The sequence below is a fragment of the Acanthisitta chloris genome, unplaced genomic scaffold, assembly GCF_000695815.1.
Source record: "Acanthisitta chloris isolate BGI_N310 unplaced genomic scaffold, ASM69581v1 scaffold3787, whole genome shotgun sequence".
Classification (NCBI taxonomy): Eukaryota; Metazoa; Chordata; class Aves; order Passeriformes; family Acanthisittidae; genus Acanthisitta; species Acanthisitta chloris.
Window position 1 is genome coordinate 13,929 of NW_008684153.1, and position 15,589 is coordinate 29,517.

General features: G+C 38.9%; 1 protein-coding gene across 1 annotated transcript; it reads left to right on the top strand.

The window, feature by feature from the left end:
- Window positions 1–1,022: 1,022 nt before the first annotated feature.
- Window positions 1,023–15,323, top strand: ARFGAP1 (ADP-ribosylation factor GTPase activating protein 1). The gene is made up of 12 exons (XM_009079206.1): window positions 1,023–1,082; window positions 1,972–2,081; window positions 3,436–3,607; window positions 3,948–4,048; window positions 4,691–4,777; window positions 5,441–5,537; window positions 6,887–6,943; window positions 7,587–7,619; window positions 10,940–10,996; window positions 13,250–13,309; window positions 14,444–14,520; window positions 14,980–15,323. The coding sequence occupies exons 1-12, from the start codon at window positions 1,023–1,025 to the stop codon at window positions 15,305–15,307; spliced, it is 1,239 nt and encodes a 412-aa protein (XP_009077454.1). The 3' UTR covers window positions 15,308–15,323.
- Window positions 15,324–15,589: the final 266 nt, after the last annotated feature.

Consider the following 15,589-nt stretch of genomic DNA (forward strand, 5'->3'; position numbering starts at 1 on the left):
GCTGGTGATGCATATGACTGTGTTTATTGTGTTGCTGTGGCTGCAGTTCACAGAAAGCTGCTCTGCTTTAGAGACTTCTAAGAAATCGACGTCACAGTCATACAAATTTAATGGTTTCTTACCTGTAGCATTTTTCTTTCTAAAACAGCTCCTTTTCTAGTTAAAGATATGTTCTCCCTCCATCCCCTAAGGCTGTGGCATTTGTATGTAATGCTTGATAATTTACCTTCTAAAATTATTGCAAGGTTGTTAATTCCATCGATAATTTAAGGACTTGAGACTGTTTAGTCAAACAGCACAGTGAACTGGTGTCAGAGAGTTACATAAAGGCATTTTGGCCTCTCAGACCAGTATTTGATGAAAATAGCAACCTATTATTTTATGCTTTGTATCTTGATTGACCAAGAAGCTTCCCATTTAGTAGCTGGTGCTGTTTCTAGTCAGCTTGGTGACTTCTGTCTGTTATTCTGTCTTTCTGTTTTCTGGAGTAGAAATGAAAAGAAGGTGTTATTTATTTAAAGTTAATTTCAATATTGTACTACTAGCTGGAAATGTGAACTTATTTGTGTCTAAATTGCACTCTTACATTCCACCCTAGACTGTATTTCTTTTAATGAGGAGTGTTTTGTGTCCTCTGAGTTTTTCCAGGCTGTGTACTTTGTGTGAATTGCATTTCAGCAACACCAAGTAGGGTCTGTTTTGATACAACATTTGCCATAGATGAGTTTCCATGTTTATCACCCCCTCCCCCTTTTCAGCCGTGGCTGAATTACACCTTTCCAATGATAGAATTAAGATGACTAAATCCCCCAAAAAGCACAAAGTAAATGGAAAAGTAGGTTGTGGGTTTTGTGGTGGTTTGGTTTGTCTGTTTTTCCTCTGCAACTGGTTGTGAGTCACTGGTTTGGATTCCAAGCTCTTTGTCACACAGTGCTTGTAAGGCACTGGACATCCTACCAAAATCAAATCCTTGATTGTGACTTAGGTTTTTTTTGTTTTTCTTTTTCTCTCTTTGTAGAACCATGGCAAGTCCAAGAACAAGGAAAGTTCTCAAGGAAGTCAGAGCCCAGGATGAGAACAATGTGAGAAAATTATGGTCTTCTTTAGATTAGTTTTGTAGAATTGAATTTTCTTTTTTACCCGAACCAGATGTGTTGGAGTCTTTACAGCTGTTGTCTTTATAGCACCAGTATGGCTAACTAATAGTAGCATATGAATTTGGATCTCTCAAGTTTGTGTTAGTTCTAGTAACTCTTACTCATAGATGCATTATAATACATTGCTGCACATTTGGCACAACCCTTTCTGAAGTTCTGGTCATGCTGTAACACAAGTGAGCACAACTTAATTAAAATGGTCTATTTCAAGTAGCTTGATTAGACATTACCTTAAATGTGACAGTCCATGACAGGTTCAGTTTTTTTTATATTCATAGATTAAACCTTGAATGGTGATTCCAATCACAAAACTGAAGTTGTTGCACTAGATGGGCAATAAAGCTATTTTAAAGAAAAAAAATCTCTGTTTGGATCTGTTATCATTTACTGCCAAACTGTAGTGAGATTGAATAAATGTTCCAGACTTTAAATGTTGCATCTTTATTTTGCCAAGAAAACCTCAGGAATTCAGTTTGGTTACTTTCTCCTCCCTCCAGACAATATGGAAATGAAATGAAATTGAACTCTTTGCTCAGTAATTTCCATTTGCTCATCTGTATTTCCTCGCTGGTTTTTGCTAGTTGGTACAGTAATTTTTATAATCCAAGTTAATGAGTACTTCTTTCCATGCATCATAAATAAATATGTGAAGGAAGCTTATGCTGTCAGGGAAGGTGTTTCCAAACAGGAAATTTCCCTCCTGAAATTATTTTCTGCATGCAAAGTTTTCATGATTTGACTTTTTGAGCTGTCCTGTGAAAACTTCACACAGCCAAGTGATGGCTGATTGTAGAGAATTGCTTTTCTCTTGCAGGTGTGTTTTGAGTGTGGTGCATTTAACCCCCAGTGGGTGAGTGTGACCTATGGAATTTGGATCTGTCTGGAGTGCTCAGGAAAACACCGAGGCTTGGGAGTTCACCTCAGGTGAGCTTTTCCAGCAGATGATGGACTGAGTTGGGTTACCTCAGGGTGCATTATGGCTGTGAACAGAATGTGGTGGTTCGGAATGTATAGAATGTCTCAAATCCAGCATTTCATTGCAGTTTTGCCTCATGCTCCTCTCCTGTGCCTTGTCTGTAATTAGCTGGGTATAAAACTAGTGTACAAAAAGCTTTCATTCTGGTTAGATTTCTTTTTTCTTGTAATATAAATTATAGTTTTGGCTTTTTTTTTCCAAAAACATACTCATCTGAGATGGGAGTCTATGGAATAAGAACTGTTATATGTTCCAGAGACTCACAGTGTGTGTATATATAATAGGGGCAGAGCACAGGATAGTTACTTAAATGTGGAAGGAAGAGAAAGTCCAGGAGGGAAATCACCAAAGCAAGGAGGCCTTTGAGAAGTATGTGCTTTGCTTTTCAAGGGGTGATTTGAAGCTCATTAGTGAGCAGAAATTGCATAGGAAATGAGAGTTTGGAACTGTTCCATATGTTACATGAAAGAAAAATGAAATTACTGAGATGATGGTATAGAATCATAGAATTGCTAAGGTTGCAAAAAGACCTCTAAGATCATCAAGTCCAGCCATCAACATACAATGAAGGATATTTCTTTAGGGGCAAAAAGAAAGAAATTGGTCGAGATACAGGTTTTAAAGAGGCTTCTTGAAAATATAATCTCACTTTTTTCCACCTCTGTGACCTTGTATTTATCTACAAGGCACTCTTTGGGGTTGGTGTATGTGGGATTGGTTGGTTGATTGTTTTTTGTTTGCATGTTTTAATACAGTTTACTGAGCAGTAGCAAGAATATGGCTGAAAGCAGAGCTGAGATGCTAACTGCAGTCATAAATGCCCTGGGATGAGGTCAAGTTTTAGGGAAGGCTGTTTTAAGCAGTTGACCTGTCCAGTGCCTGGTGGTTATTAGAAGCAGAAGGATGGGGTGGGACAGGAGGTGTCCTCAGAGGTCACTGGAGTGTAACTGTGATAATAGGCAGAAAAAGAAAATTGCAGAGTGAAATATGGGAAAAGTTTTTGTTACCTAGTGGGTTAGATTAATTTCTGGACTTGAAGAAAGCTGCTTTTTCTGTCATTTGCCTTCTGTTGACTGTCTCCTTTAAGTGCCAATAAATGACACGATTTTGGCTTATTTCAGGGAGGATCTGCCCACCTTCTTATGATGATCTGTCTTTCTGCACTTGGAGACTGTTCTCTAACATGTTTGTACTCCCAGCTCTTGAGATAGGTTCTAATAAGCTTTTTTTGTGTGCCTGTTGATACAGCAGGAAATTATAACAAGCTGTGATTTGATGGGTTTTTTAAAACCTGCTTTTCAGTTTTGTGCGCTCTGTGACCATGGACAAGTGGAAGGATATTGAGCTGGAGAAAATGAAGGCTGGAGGCAATAGCAAATTTCGAGAGTTCTTAGAATCCCAAGATGACTATGATCCATGCTGGACAATGCAAGAGAAGTACAACAGCAAAGCTGCAGCTCTCTTTAGAGACCAGGTAAGTTCACTTTTGTGTATGTAGTAACACATAATAATGTAGTTCTGTTCCTCCATTATTCTGAGATTAGTGCTTACCTCTCTTCATTAATCTAATCTTTCCCCTTCAAAGCAAACCTGCCTGCTTGAAGAAGTTGCCTAAAATCAGTTGCCTGGAATGAAACCAGTGTTCAATTCAACATCACAACATGAGAGTCAGAAAAAATAGTTTCTTGTGAAAACAAATTAATTGAGCTATGCAGCTGGCAGCAGATTGATTTGGCCTCACTTTACAGGACAGGTGTATAACTTGTATGAGAACTCTGACGTAGCATTCCTGACTGTCTTCCTACCTTTTCTAGGTAGCTACAGTAGCTGAAGGGAAGGAGTGGTCCATTGAAACTTCTCCTGCCAGGAACTGGACCCCACCTCAGCCTAAAATGTCTCTCTCATCCACTCACCGGTGAGTGTTTTTGTTACCTAATGCTGATACAGACACAGAAGATCAAAACCTGATGCTTGAGTGCTGGTTTGATTGTGTTGGTGGTGGTTTCTGAACAAGCTAAGTTATGGAGAATGAGGTAGCAAGGCTTTAATTTCCATAATATTTCCCACCTCCTTTAACCAGGGCAGAGGCAAGTGAGCAAGAGCAGAGGGCAAGCCATGCTGGTTTTATCTTGACTTACGATGCCCCTGAAACTAGATATTTGTGTCACTCACAGGTACAGTGGCACAGCCTTTCCTGGCTGCAGTGCTGTGCCAGTTCAGGATGGAATGCCAGGGAAGAAGATACAACTTTTTCCTTTATGGTGCTTATTACTAATGGAAGTACCAAAGCTGGACCGCAGCAGTTTTGTTTCTCTGCTTTTGCACGCAGTGTTTGTTACTCTGTGCACTAAAGAGTTGAGTTAACTGAAAAAGCAGTTGTAAATCAAAGGAACAAGCACTTCATGCCTTTTAGTGGTTGCATTAGAGTTCCCTACTTGATAGATGAAAAAAATAATCAATTTTGCACCTGTATAATGATGATATACATCAAACTGAACTGCTGAGCTAGTGGGTTTTGCTTTACATGGGTTGATACTTAAATCCTGTTTTTCAGTAGTTCTGCTGGACAATCTCAGACTGCAACTGCCTCTTCTGACAAGGCTTTTGAAGACTGGTTAAATGATGATGTCAGCTCCTACCAAGGGTAATGCAATATTTACTGACTTTTTGAGTGCTTGTCTCTCTAGCATAGCAAAGACTTGGCTGTTGTACTTGTAATACAGCTGCACAGCTGTGATCCTGATTCACCAGTTATGTCTGGATTAATATTATAAATATGTTGGGAATATATGGTGAGGATAAGTACCTCTTAATGCATTTGTATAACAAAGATGTTTGAAGCACTGAAGGGAAAGCTTGTAACTCAAAATGCTCCTGTGCTGGGCTCCGAGCTAGGGAATTTTTTGTATGTTGTATCTTACACTGATTTGAGTTAAACAGAGGCATTTATAGAACTAACACTGTTTTCTTCTTTCTTTTCTCATTTTCATGTATCAGTTTATTAGGTTTTACTCAGCTTTGTGATATCACTCATCTGTTAAACCTGGAAAATCATTAAGACCACATTTGCTTGCACAGGGGACACTTTAATTTGCAAGGATTCCTCAGTGGATCCTTGTTGATGTTATGTCTTTATGAAGTGAGTTGGTTCTATTTTGGGTGCTAAGTGCTTTAGGACTTTTTTTTTCAAGTGTATTTTAAAGTCTGCTAAAGAACTGTCATTCTTTTCTGCTTTTTCATTTTTTGCTTAAAGGTTTTAATGAATACATTCTAATACAGATACTATTTATTCATTTTCTTATCCCAGTGGCCAAGAGAATCGCTATGTGGGGTTTGGAAACACAGTAAACCCTCCAAAAAAAGAGGATGACTTCCTGAATAATGCCATGTCTTCACTGTACTCAGTAAGGAATTGAAGCTTTCTCTGACTTGAATTATTAGTTTCTTCTATTTTATCCCCTGTTGTGGAAAAATATAAATGGAAAAGAGAAACTAAAGGCTGTAGGTGGATACAGAGAGATGCAGAGTATTGGTTGCATTCTCAGAGAATGCAGAAGATATTGATGGACTTTTAAAAGGCAAAATGAAGGGAGAAACTTGAGCAAAACTTGCATCTGGTATCGGTTCATAGGGATATGGAAATGTGAATATAGCAGTGGATTAAGAACTAATGCTCAACAGGCCTGAAGGAAAATAATTACCTGTAGAAAATAGCAGTTAGGCTGGTAATGCTCTAAATTGATTAGATATGTTCAGTGGAGAACAACTGAAATGTGTGTGTATGTGGGTGCCAGAAGCCCTGAGCAGTGGTGAAAACATTTGAAGTACTTGTGACAGGGTGTGAGGAGATAACAGCATATGGTTGAACAGTTGTCGTGATTCAAGTGGAGATAGTGAAAGATGCATTGTTGAAGGAAAATGGGAATAAAGTCAGAGGCAGTCAGGGACATGTTGGTGTGTTGATAGGCTGCAAAGCAACAGTGCTGCACAGTATTTGGGATTTGGAGTCACTTGAATATACAGTAAGGTTTTCTACCAAGGTTAGTGGCCAGTAATCTTCTGTAGAGCCTCATGGGCCTAAATATCCATACCAGTTCCATTGTTTGTTTAAAAATAAAAGAGTAATTCCAGTAGAAAATAATAGAGAAGGGTAATGCCTGAGCCTTTAAAAGGTGTTCCACCACAGGGTGCTTAGTGTAGGTCTGCTGAATATTTTCTGGGTGTCTCATAGTTTGTAGGGCAGAGACTTCAGGTTAGAAACCACATCTACCATGTATGGCACGAGAGAACACACTGTGCTGTCCATGAACGTTTGAGTCCAAGGATCTCACTGAATCTCTGGATTGAAATGCCCTCATGTGAGCACAGACACACACTGCAGTGCCACTCGAAGCCCTTTAGTGCACTGACACCGAATTACTTGCATGGTTGTTCATCCTGCTAAGGAAACCAATTTTCCTTCCACTGCATATGGTTGTTTTTCCCACAAATGAGCCATTTTTAGTAGAGTAACATCTGCAGTACTCAGGTTTGTTCAACTTGCAGCTGTTTTGACACAAATACTGGAAATTCATCACTGTATTTCAGTGAAGTGAGAGGCTGTTACTCTTTCTCTCACTAGCAGGTGGTTCTCACAACTACAGGACAAGCTGTATTGGAGAATTTTGACTTGATTTAATGTGTAATACTGAAGATTTCGTTATTTGCTGTTATTATTCACACACAGCTTATGACTTTCTTGCTTTCTTTAAAGGGATGGAGCAGTTTTACAACTGGAGCAAGCAAAATTGCCTCAGCAGCTAAAGAGGGTGTAAGTAAATAAAATGTTGTTTAGTTACCTCTTGTAAACTGTGAGATCCTGTTAGTGTTCTAATTGATGAATATTTAGAAATATTACCAAGACACACTAAATTTTGCTTTTCCTGTGTCTTTGCCTATGGCTTATAAAAAGGAAAAACTGAGACATGGTCTTCATGCTCTACAAATTTGCCCACTTAGGTGGCCATCATTCAACTAACTAAACTAAAACCAGAGAAAATAAGAGTTTATTACATTTTACATAGATGATGATGAAAAGAGATTAAATACTTTTGTGAACATAATGCATTGCAACTTTTTTTTCACTTTTGCTTAGTATTATTCCCAACAGTTATCTCTTCCTTTGAGTGACATTTTAAGAGACAAAAATATTCATACTCATCTGCATTGGCACACTAAGGTCTAGGCTGTGGCAAAGACCCTTTCATGCTCTTGTTGCAAGTTGAGAAAGATTGATGCTTTCCAGAGCAATCAGGAATGGCAGAGGTGGTGGTATGGATACTCTCTGTTCACTGTGAAATTCTACCAAAGATCTATTCCTCTTGGAGAGGATCATGCAGCATTTCTAAATATGTGTTTTTAAAAATCAAAGAGCTAATTCCTAGTAACCTGAATGTATTTCCTTCTTTTAACAGGCTACCAGGTTTGGATCTCAAGCAAGTCAAAAGGTGATTATAGATTTAGCTCTTTGTTATTCACTGTAATTGGCTTTAAATGTCATGTATTTGCTTGCACCAATAGGTTTAGCTTTGATCATTAACAAACCAGCGTGTTTTTCCTTCAGAGTGCACAGTAATGGTTAGGTTCTAGCTTTTATTTCTATGGGAATTGCAGTCAACTGCAGTGATCAAAGTAAGCAAGAACTGAGCAGTGCTGCTATGCTGTTTGTACCTGTTGGGTGTATTGTAGAGGCAGTAGAGCTTGCAAACTGAAAATACCCGTATTTTACTTCTGTGAATCTTAAATGTCTATCTTACAGCAGTTTTCTTGGTGATAGAATGTAGTGCAAATCATCTTTCCAGTGCTAAAGCCTAATTAGCTATTACAGATGTGATATTATTAATGGCAAAAACATTTCCTCTTTCAAACTAGGATTAAAACAGAGACAGTCAGACCTGAATTGCACAAGACATAAGCAAGATCTGTTTTCATGGAAAAGTTTTAAATTGCAGTGTGACAGTGTGTGAAAGAAGAGGATTCTTAATTTGCCAAACTTCTGAGGGAGACAGGACTTACATGTATTAATCTATGGCACAGGGAGTTTACTTTTCAAAGTGAAATCTAACTTTCCAAGTAAACTTTAACTGCTGTGAATGTGCAGCATTAGCCTCACATGTGTTCTGATAGGCATAGATTGTACTGCTCAAAACAGATGTGAGACTGCAGGTGTTGGTATTCAGACAGGTGTGTGCACCAAGATAATAATCCTCCAAATAGCCAAACTTGTGCATGTTTGCAACAAAAATGTCTTTTTAGATACCTAAACTTGCTACTTAGAAGCTTTCTAGTGTTTGCTGCTTGGCTTATGTAAGAAAAACTAAATGTCTACAAGTCTTCCTCTTTCACTCCCTCTGGCAGTTTCCCTTTTAGAGAACTGTTCTTTCTTTAGTGTTATTAACAAATGTAGATGTAATATCAAGTGTAACAGCTCATCACATCTACTGACAAGGACCACAGCAACATGATGCTCCAGAGTCTAAGTTTTGTTACTGAAGCTTAAATTTTGTTCCTGAAGCTTCTGTTCATTTGCAGAACAGATTTAACATCTTTTTGATGTAGTTTTTTGGTTAAAAGTGTATTTGGTGTCCAGTGACCAAACACATTCCCTGTTTGCCTTGTCAGTAGATGTTAAAGTTGGAAAAGGTTCGTGCTACTTAACTTGCCTGATAAAATGCTACCAATTTTTTGCTAAAAGCTGCTTCTACCTTCCTTGCTCTTTCTCTTTTGCTGTCTGGGTAAAGTTTTGGGGCTACAAGCAGCAGCCAGAGCCGGTAACACCCTCACATGTATTCTTGTGCATGGACTCCTTGTCACTGTTCGTGCTGAATATTCTGTGCATTTGCCCTTGAGCTGTCTTTTCTTTTTCTGCCTTACGTCAAATCTGTTTAGAATAATGTTGTGTGTTTCATATGGTAATATTTCTTCAAATCTACTTGAAATAGGTGAAATTGGATAGAGAGATCCAAGCTTTGTGGTCTCAGAAAATACATGGTGCATCAGTCCATGCTCTTCATAAGCAGAGATGATTCCAGGATTTCTGTTCGCATGTCTGCTCCAGGAGTGCAGAGTGCCAAGAGCTGGGTGGTGTTGGAGAACAGACTCTTGATGGGAGTGTTTGTGATGGTGGTTAGAGGGCAATCCTAAATTCAGCAATAGGAAAGATGAAGAAATGATTCAGATGAAGAGACAACCCAAATCTTTCCTTTCCATATTTACAAAATGATGTGCTTGAGTTAAGAGGGATCAAACAGGAATTCTTCCTAATTCTAGCAATGACTTCACTTAGCACAGCTGAACTATCTGTTGTATAACATAAGCAATTTACCAGGTTTAACAGACTTTGAAGGGTTTTTCAAAGATGAAAAATCTTCCTTTTTGTTTTTCTTAAACATTTCCTAGCCTCACTTCTGATGCAAACAAACAAGCCTTAGGTGATTTTGTGTTCACAGTTCTCAGTAGGTGGAAGTGGAGTTACGTTTTGCCTTTGCTTCTTAAAGAACTTTCAACCTGTAAGGGGCAGAAGTACTGGAGACAATGGTTGGGAGGAGGGGAGATCCTGGGAGTGCTGTGGCTTAGGGAAAGGATTCTCAGACTCCTGTGGAGGAAAGATGTTCAAGGTGCTCCATTCCCAGGAAGAACAGGAATGAAGACTCAAACCCTGACCAGTGTTAGAGATAACATATAAACCCTTAGGAAATGAAACTTAATTAGTCTCTGCTGATGTTAAGGAGTAATGTTTGCCTGGCAAGCATAGTGGATTAATCAGGATCATTCAGAAGGCACTCAGTATGATACAGCAATTCTGAAGAAAAGTTTAAATCAATCAAAGGCTCATTATGGTAGTAGGGAATTTCAGTGAATCTAACCCTTCTGTCCTTGTCAGCATTGCCTTAGGAAAATAATTCAGTGACTTAGGCTGTGGGCTTACATTTTTGTAAGATGTCTCTGAAGTAAAATATCCTCATGCATCTTGTTCTGGATTGCAGTGGATTTCTGAAGTTCATTGTTTTCTATCCCTTCAAACCTGGAGCTTTAAAAAAGATGACAACAATCTTCTGTCACAAACCCTTCTGTCCTTGTCAGCATTGCCTTAGGAAAATAATTCAGTGACTTAGGCTGTGGGCTTACATTTTTGTAAGATGTCTCTGAAGTAAAATATCCTCATGCATCTTGTTCTGGATTGCAGTGGATTTCTGAAGTTCATTGTTTTCTATCCCTTCAAACCTGGAGCTTTAAAAAAGATGACAACAATCTTCTGTCACAGCTTTGGCTCTTGTGTGTTGCTCAGAAACACTTGGGCCATTACTACTGGGTGACAGCTGGAGCATTACAGGACAGAAGAATTGGGGGAAAATTGGCCCAAAAAATCTAATGCTACAAGTAATCCCACTAGTAAGGAAAAGTAAGGGTGGATGAGGTCAGTTCTTCCAAACATTCAGCTGCAGACATTAGCAAGGATCCCATTTTTGCGGCTGTTGCTGGTTGAACCATTGCTTATGCTTCCAGTGCAAGGTCAGACTTTGCTTGGGCTCTGGGCATCTATTGCCATATGTATCTGATTTTAATTTCTTGTCTTTTAATGTTTCCTGCAGCACTGTACTGTGTGTGCTTTTCAGCTCATTCTGCTTGTATGAGTCAAAGCTTAAGGCTTGATGTGTAGATACTGCTGAGAAATGAGCCTGCAGAAGGTGTTGGCTGTGGTGCTGTTGTTTTTTTTCTTTTCAAAAGAAAATTTAACTGACTTTGTTTTTGTTTTGCTTTTAAATAGGCATCAGAGTTAGGTCAGACATTAAATGAAAATGTTCTCAAACCTGCACAGGAAAAGGTAACTTTGGAATTAGTAAATGACTTGCAGAAAAATGGTTATGCTGACTCAGGGAGTAGTTGTTTCCTCCTGCCACAGCTGTCCAGGTTGTCAGTGTGTCCTTCTGTAAAGGAGAAACATCAACAATTAAATGTTAGGATGATAGCAGGGAAAGGTTAATGAGGGTAAATGTCCACAAGAGTGTTACATCCTTCCTGGTTAAACACCATTTTATAGATTTCAATAGTGGAAGATGGAGCAAGGTGAAAATGCTCCTGAATGGATATAGAGATCAGTTATTTATATCTATGTGTATCTATATGTTAGTAGTAGTATCTGTGAGTGTTAAGTGCCTTACCCATCTACTAGCCAGCTTTGTTTTAATTCAGCCAAGCGTCTTTGAGCCATTGCAGTTTATCTGCTGCATCAGGGGTGGGAGAATTTGGGACAAAGTATATGTTAAGATCAATGGGGACAGTTCCTCAATAGAAGTAACATGTTCTTCCAAACTTTATTTCCTCGCAAGTGACTGATACTGCAGATTTTAGTCAAAGATTCTCCTATTGTCAAATGTTGCCTTTCTGTTTTCATATGGTTAAAAAAATGTACTTTTCAATCCTTCCCATTTGTTCTGTTCTTTAGAATTTTGGGTTAGCTCCAAAATTCTGCGGTGCTTCCCATACCTGTGTACCTTTTCCCAAAACGTTTTGGTTATGATAAAACAGAAGCAATGCCACCACTTTTGGATATGGCTTAATTTTCAATTTGAAAGATTTAATCACATTACAAACTAATTTCTCTTGCATTACCATTAGTAATTCACCATTCTTTACATGGCATTTCAAACCACAGAAGACTAATTTGTTTTCTATTCCCTAGGATTATCCATAACTTTTTTCAGAGGGCTTAGATGCATTATTTTCAGGATTATTTTTAGGGTGCATGTCCTTGAGCTGATTTTTGTTTTGTAGGACAATTTAATGAGGCATGATGCATTCTGTATTAAAAAATCAAAGGTCTGTTTCCCTTGGGATGTTGTGCTGTTAGCTGTAAATAAGTGTTACTTTCTGAAATAAGTATTCTCTATATGGTTATACAAAGTCACTTGCTTTGGAACAACTTCTATTATTAACTGGTGAAAGAATTATAGAATCATAGAATTTAGGGGTTGGAATGGACCTTACAGGTCATCTAATCCCAACCCCCTGCCCTGGGACACCTCCTCACTAGATCAGGTTGCTCAAGGCTCATCCAGCCTGGCCTTGAACACTGCCAGGGTTGGGGCAGCCACCACATCCCTGGGCAACTTGTGCCAGTGTCTCACCACCCTTAGAGTAAAAAACCTTTTTCTAATATCTAACCTGAACTTTCCCTCCTTCAGTTTGAACCCATTTCCTCTTGTCCTCTCACTGCAGTTCCTAACAAAGAGTCCCTTTCTAGCTCCTTGTAGGCCCTTCAAAAAAGTTGCTCTGAGGTCTCCACACAGTCTTCTTTTCTCCAGGCTGAGCAGCCCCAACTCCCTCAGCCTGTCCTCCTGGGGGAGATGCTCCAGTCCTCTTATCAACTTCATGGCCTCCTCTGGACTTGCTCCAACAGTTCCATGTCCTTCTTATGTTATGTTGAAACTTGTGTTTTGTTAGACCAGTTCAAAAGCCTTTTAATATTTAAATAAGCATCTGTAAAAGGTAGAGAATAAAATGGATCTGCTAAGTTTCTAAGCAAAATCTTTATATGTAGTAAAATATCTTTATAAAACTTCACATTTGCAGATTTTTTTGCACTGGTGTTTTCATGCTCAGCAGTAGCACAACAATACCTTCCTCAACTTGTGTTTTGTTAGACCAGTTCAAAAGCCTTTTAATATTTAAATAAGCATCTGTAAAAGGTAGAGAATAAAATGGATCTGCTAAGTTTCTAAGCAAAATCTTTATATGTAGTAAAATATCTTTATAAAACTTCACATTTGCAGATTTTTTTGCACTGGTGTTTTCATGCTCAGCAGTAGCACAACAATACCTTCCTCAAATTGTGTGTACAGCCATAGAAAATGTTCACAAACTCAAAGGACTGAGGTTCACTCCACTATAGATCAACAGACTTTATATGCCATTTCCTTCACTTTGTTAGTTTTGACTTAAATATATTTTGATTCAGTTTGGGATTGGGTTTTTTTACACTATTTGGTTTTACCTGTTAAGCCACAACTGAGCTTGTCTTAAGGTTTCAATAATACTTTTGTCTTATGACTAATTACCAATACTTTGATTCACTTAGGTGAAAGAGGGGAAAATACTTGAGGAGGTCACCATGGGGGTGTCACAGTTGGCCAGCAAGGTATGGGGTGGCCTGCCTGGCTTTAAGGAGGCCAAACAGCAAGCCAGTCTCCATATTCTTAGGAAAAGTGATGGAAAACCACACTGCAGCTTTGATCTTTGCTTGTGTTGAGTAGAGAAATTTGGGAAGTGTCATTTTCAGCAGTCAATACTTCTGTTGGGGTATTAACAACTAGTGTAGTCCTCGTAAGAGTTTCAGAGAGGACATGATGTGGTTCTAAGGCAGCCAATGCCCCAAACACTGAAAGAAAAAGTGTGAGAGAATATGGAGACAGCTTGTGTTACCTGTTAAGTTAAACTTACTAATGTCTGCACCTTTGTTCTTTGTCTTCTTTTGCTCTCATTGCTCGGTGATGTGGTAAGTGCTGCCTGCAGCTGCCAAGCCTGAAATCCTGCACAATCTAATACTTGTTTTGGTAACTTGCATGGTGTTACCTAGGGAAGTATGTGAAAGTCAGCACTGGGAGCTCTCTCACCTATCAGTTAGTGCCTTAGATTTGGGGAATGTTTGAATAAAATAAATGATGTTACCTGTTCTGTTGAGAGCCTCCCTGAATTCTGGGATTCACCCTATGTATCTATGACTTAAAATAGTAACTTCCATGGGTGTCACATCAGAATTTCTATTTCTGTTAGAATAACCCTCAAAGGAATCTCCTAGCAGTCATGTTTATTCTAGAACTCAACTTTTGGTCTATTTTCCATCAGTAGTGAAATACTACTACTGAAACAGAGTGAAAGGAACTTTGTAGAACAATACAAATATAAATACTTGTCACAGGAATCGTGAGATCAAAACATCAGTGCTGTCATTATGTTTAATTTTTTATAAGGAGTAATTCCAGTATTTTTGTCAAAGAAGTCTAGGAGCTAATTCAAAAGATGTTACAATGATGAGTGAAAAAGCTAAGCTTGGCCTACTTCTCACCTCTCCCAGCAGCACAGTGCTGTCAAATGTATGTTCTTTGCATCAACCACAGAGCTGCCCGTCAAAAATATTAATGAGTTGTGAGTTTCTGCTGAAATGTGTTCTATTTATGGGAACAAGTGAGGAAATGTGTTGTGGCTTTTGCTGTTGAACTTGGCAGAGGTGTTGGTTCAGTCCAAATGAATGGAGTGTCTTTTTTTCCCCTAGGTTCAGGGAGTTGGAAGTAAGGGATGGAGAGACGTCACCACTTTTTTTTCAGGCAAACCAGATGATAATTCTGAAAGGTATTTTTTTTGTTGTTACTTTCTGTGTCTCTTTAAAATTATGTGTTTAATATCCTGGACATTCTCTGCAGTGTAGCAGTGGCAGATAATTTTTCAAGACTAAGAAATTATCCTGTCTTTGCTAATAGTCCTCCTGTATGCAATATGGGAGGAATTCAGTGTAATTATTTGTATATAACTGTTGTTAAACTGACAACAAAACAGTGCACACAGCTTGTTTAAAAATGACTCCAAATGCATATCCCCTTGCCCTGGGGAAGCTTTTAACAAAACCTGTGAATTAGACTATGAACTTAGACCATTTGGAGCAATTTATTTAGTTCTACCTTTCTCCTCAGGTTTTATTTAAGCAAAGGGCAGTAAAATTATAGTTTCCTTTGTGGTCATTGATTTTTATTGTTATGTTTGGCATAACTAATTTATTTCTACCTTCCTTTCCCCTCCCTGTCCCCCCAAAAGACCAGCTGAGGGAGACAGCTACCAGAACAGTGGAGGGGAGGGCTACCAGAACAATGCTGTAGATCAAAGCTTCTGGGAGACCTTTGGCAACTCAGATCCACCAAAAGCTCATAAATCTCCAAGCAGTGAGAGCTGGACCTATGTGGACAATTCCACAGAGAAGAAGAGCTCCGATAGCTGGGACGTGTGGGGCTCAGGAACAGTCTCCAACAAGAACAGTAACAGCGACGGTTGGGAAAATTGGGAGACCAACTGGGAAAACACAGGAGGGGAGAGCAAGACCAGAAAACCTCCTAAGGCAACAGAAAATCTGTGGGATGCCTTTTAGAACTCTGTTAACCCTGGTTTGCACAGCTAGGAAAGGGAAGCTGTGCTGGCTGTTGAAGGGGAGAAAGTTTTACACACGACTGGAGTATCATGGTTGACCTTGCTATCTGTTACTTTTGTGCTTCCCATTCATTCTCCTTTCTTCTATCCCGATTTAGGGAAAAAAAAAAAAGTAGCATCTGAATCTTTTATTACATAAAGATGGCTCTCCCTTTTTTAAGGATAGTGATAACTATATCCTCCTTGCACTATTGGAGCTGGATACAGTGACTGACAACACAAA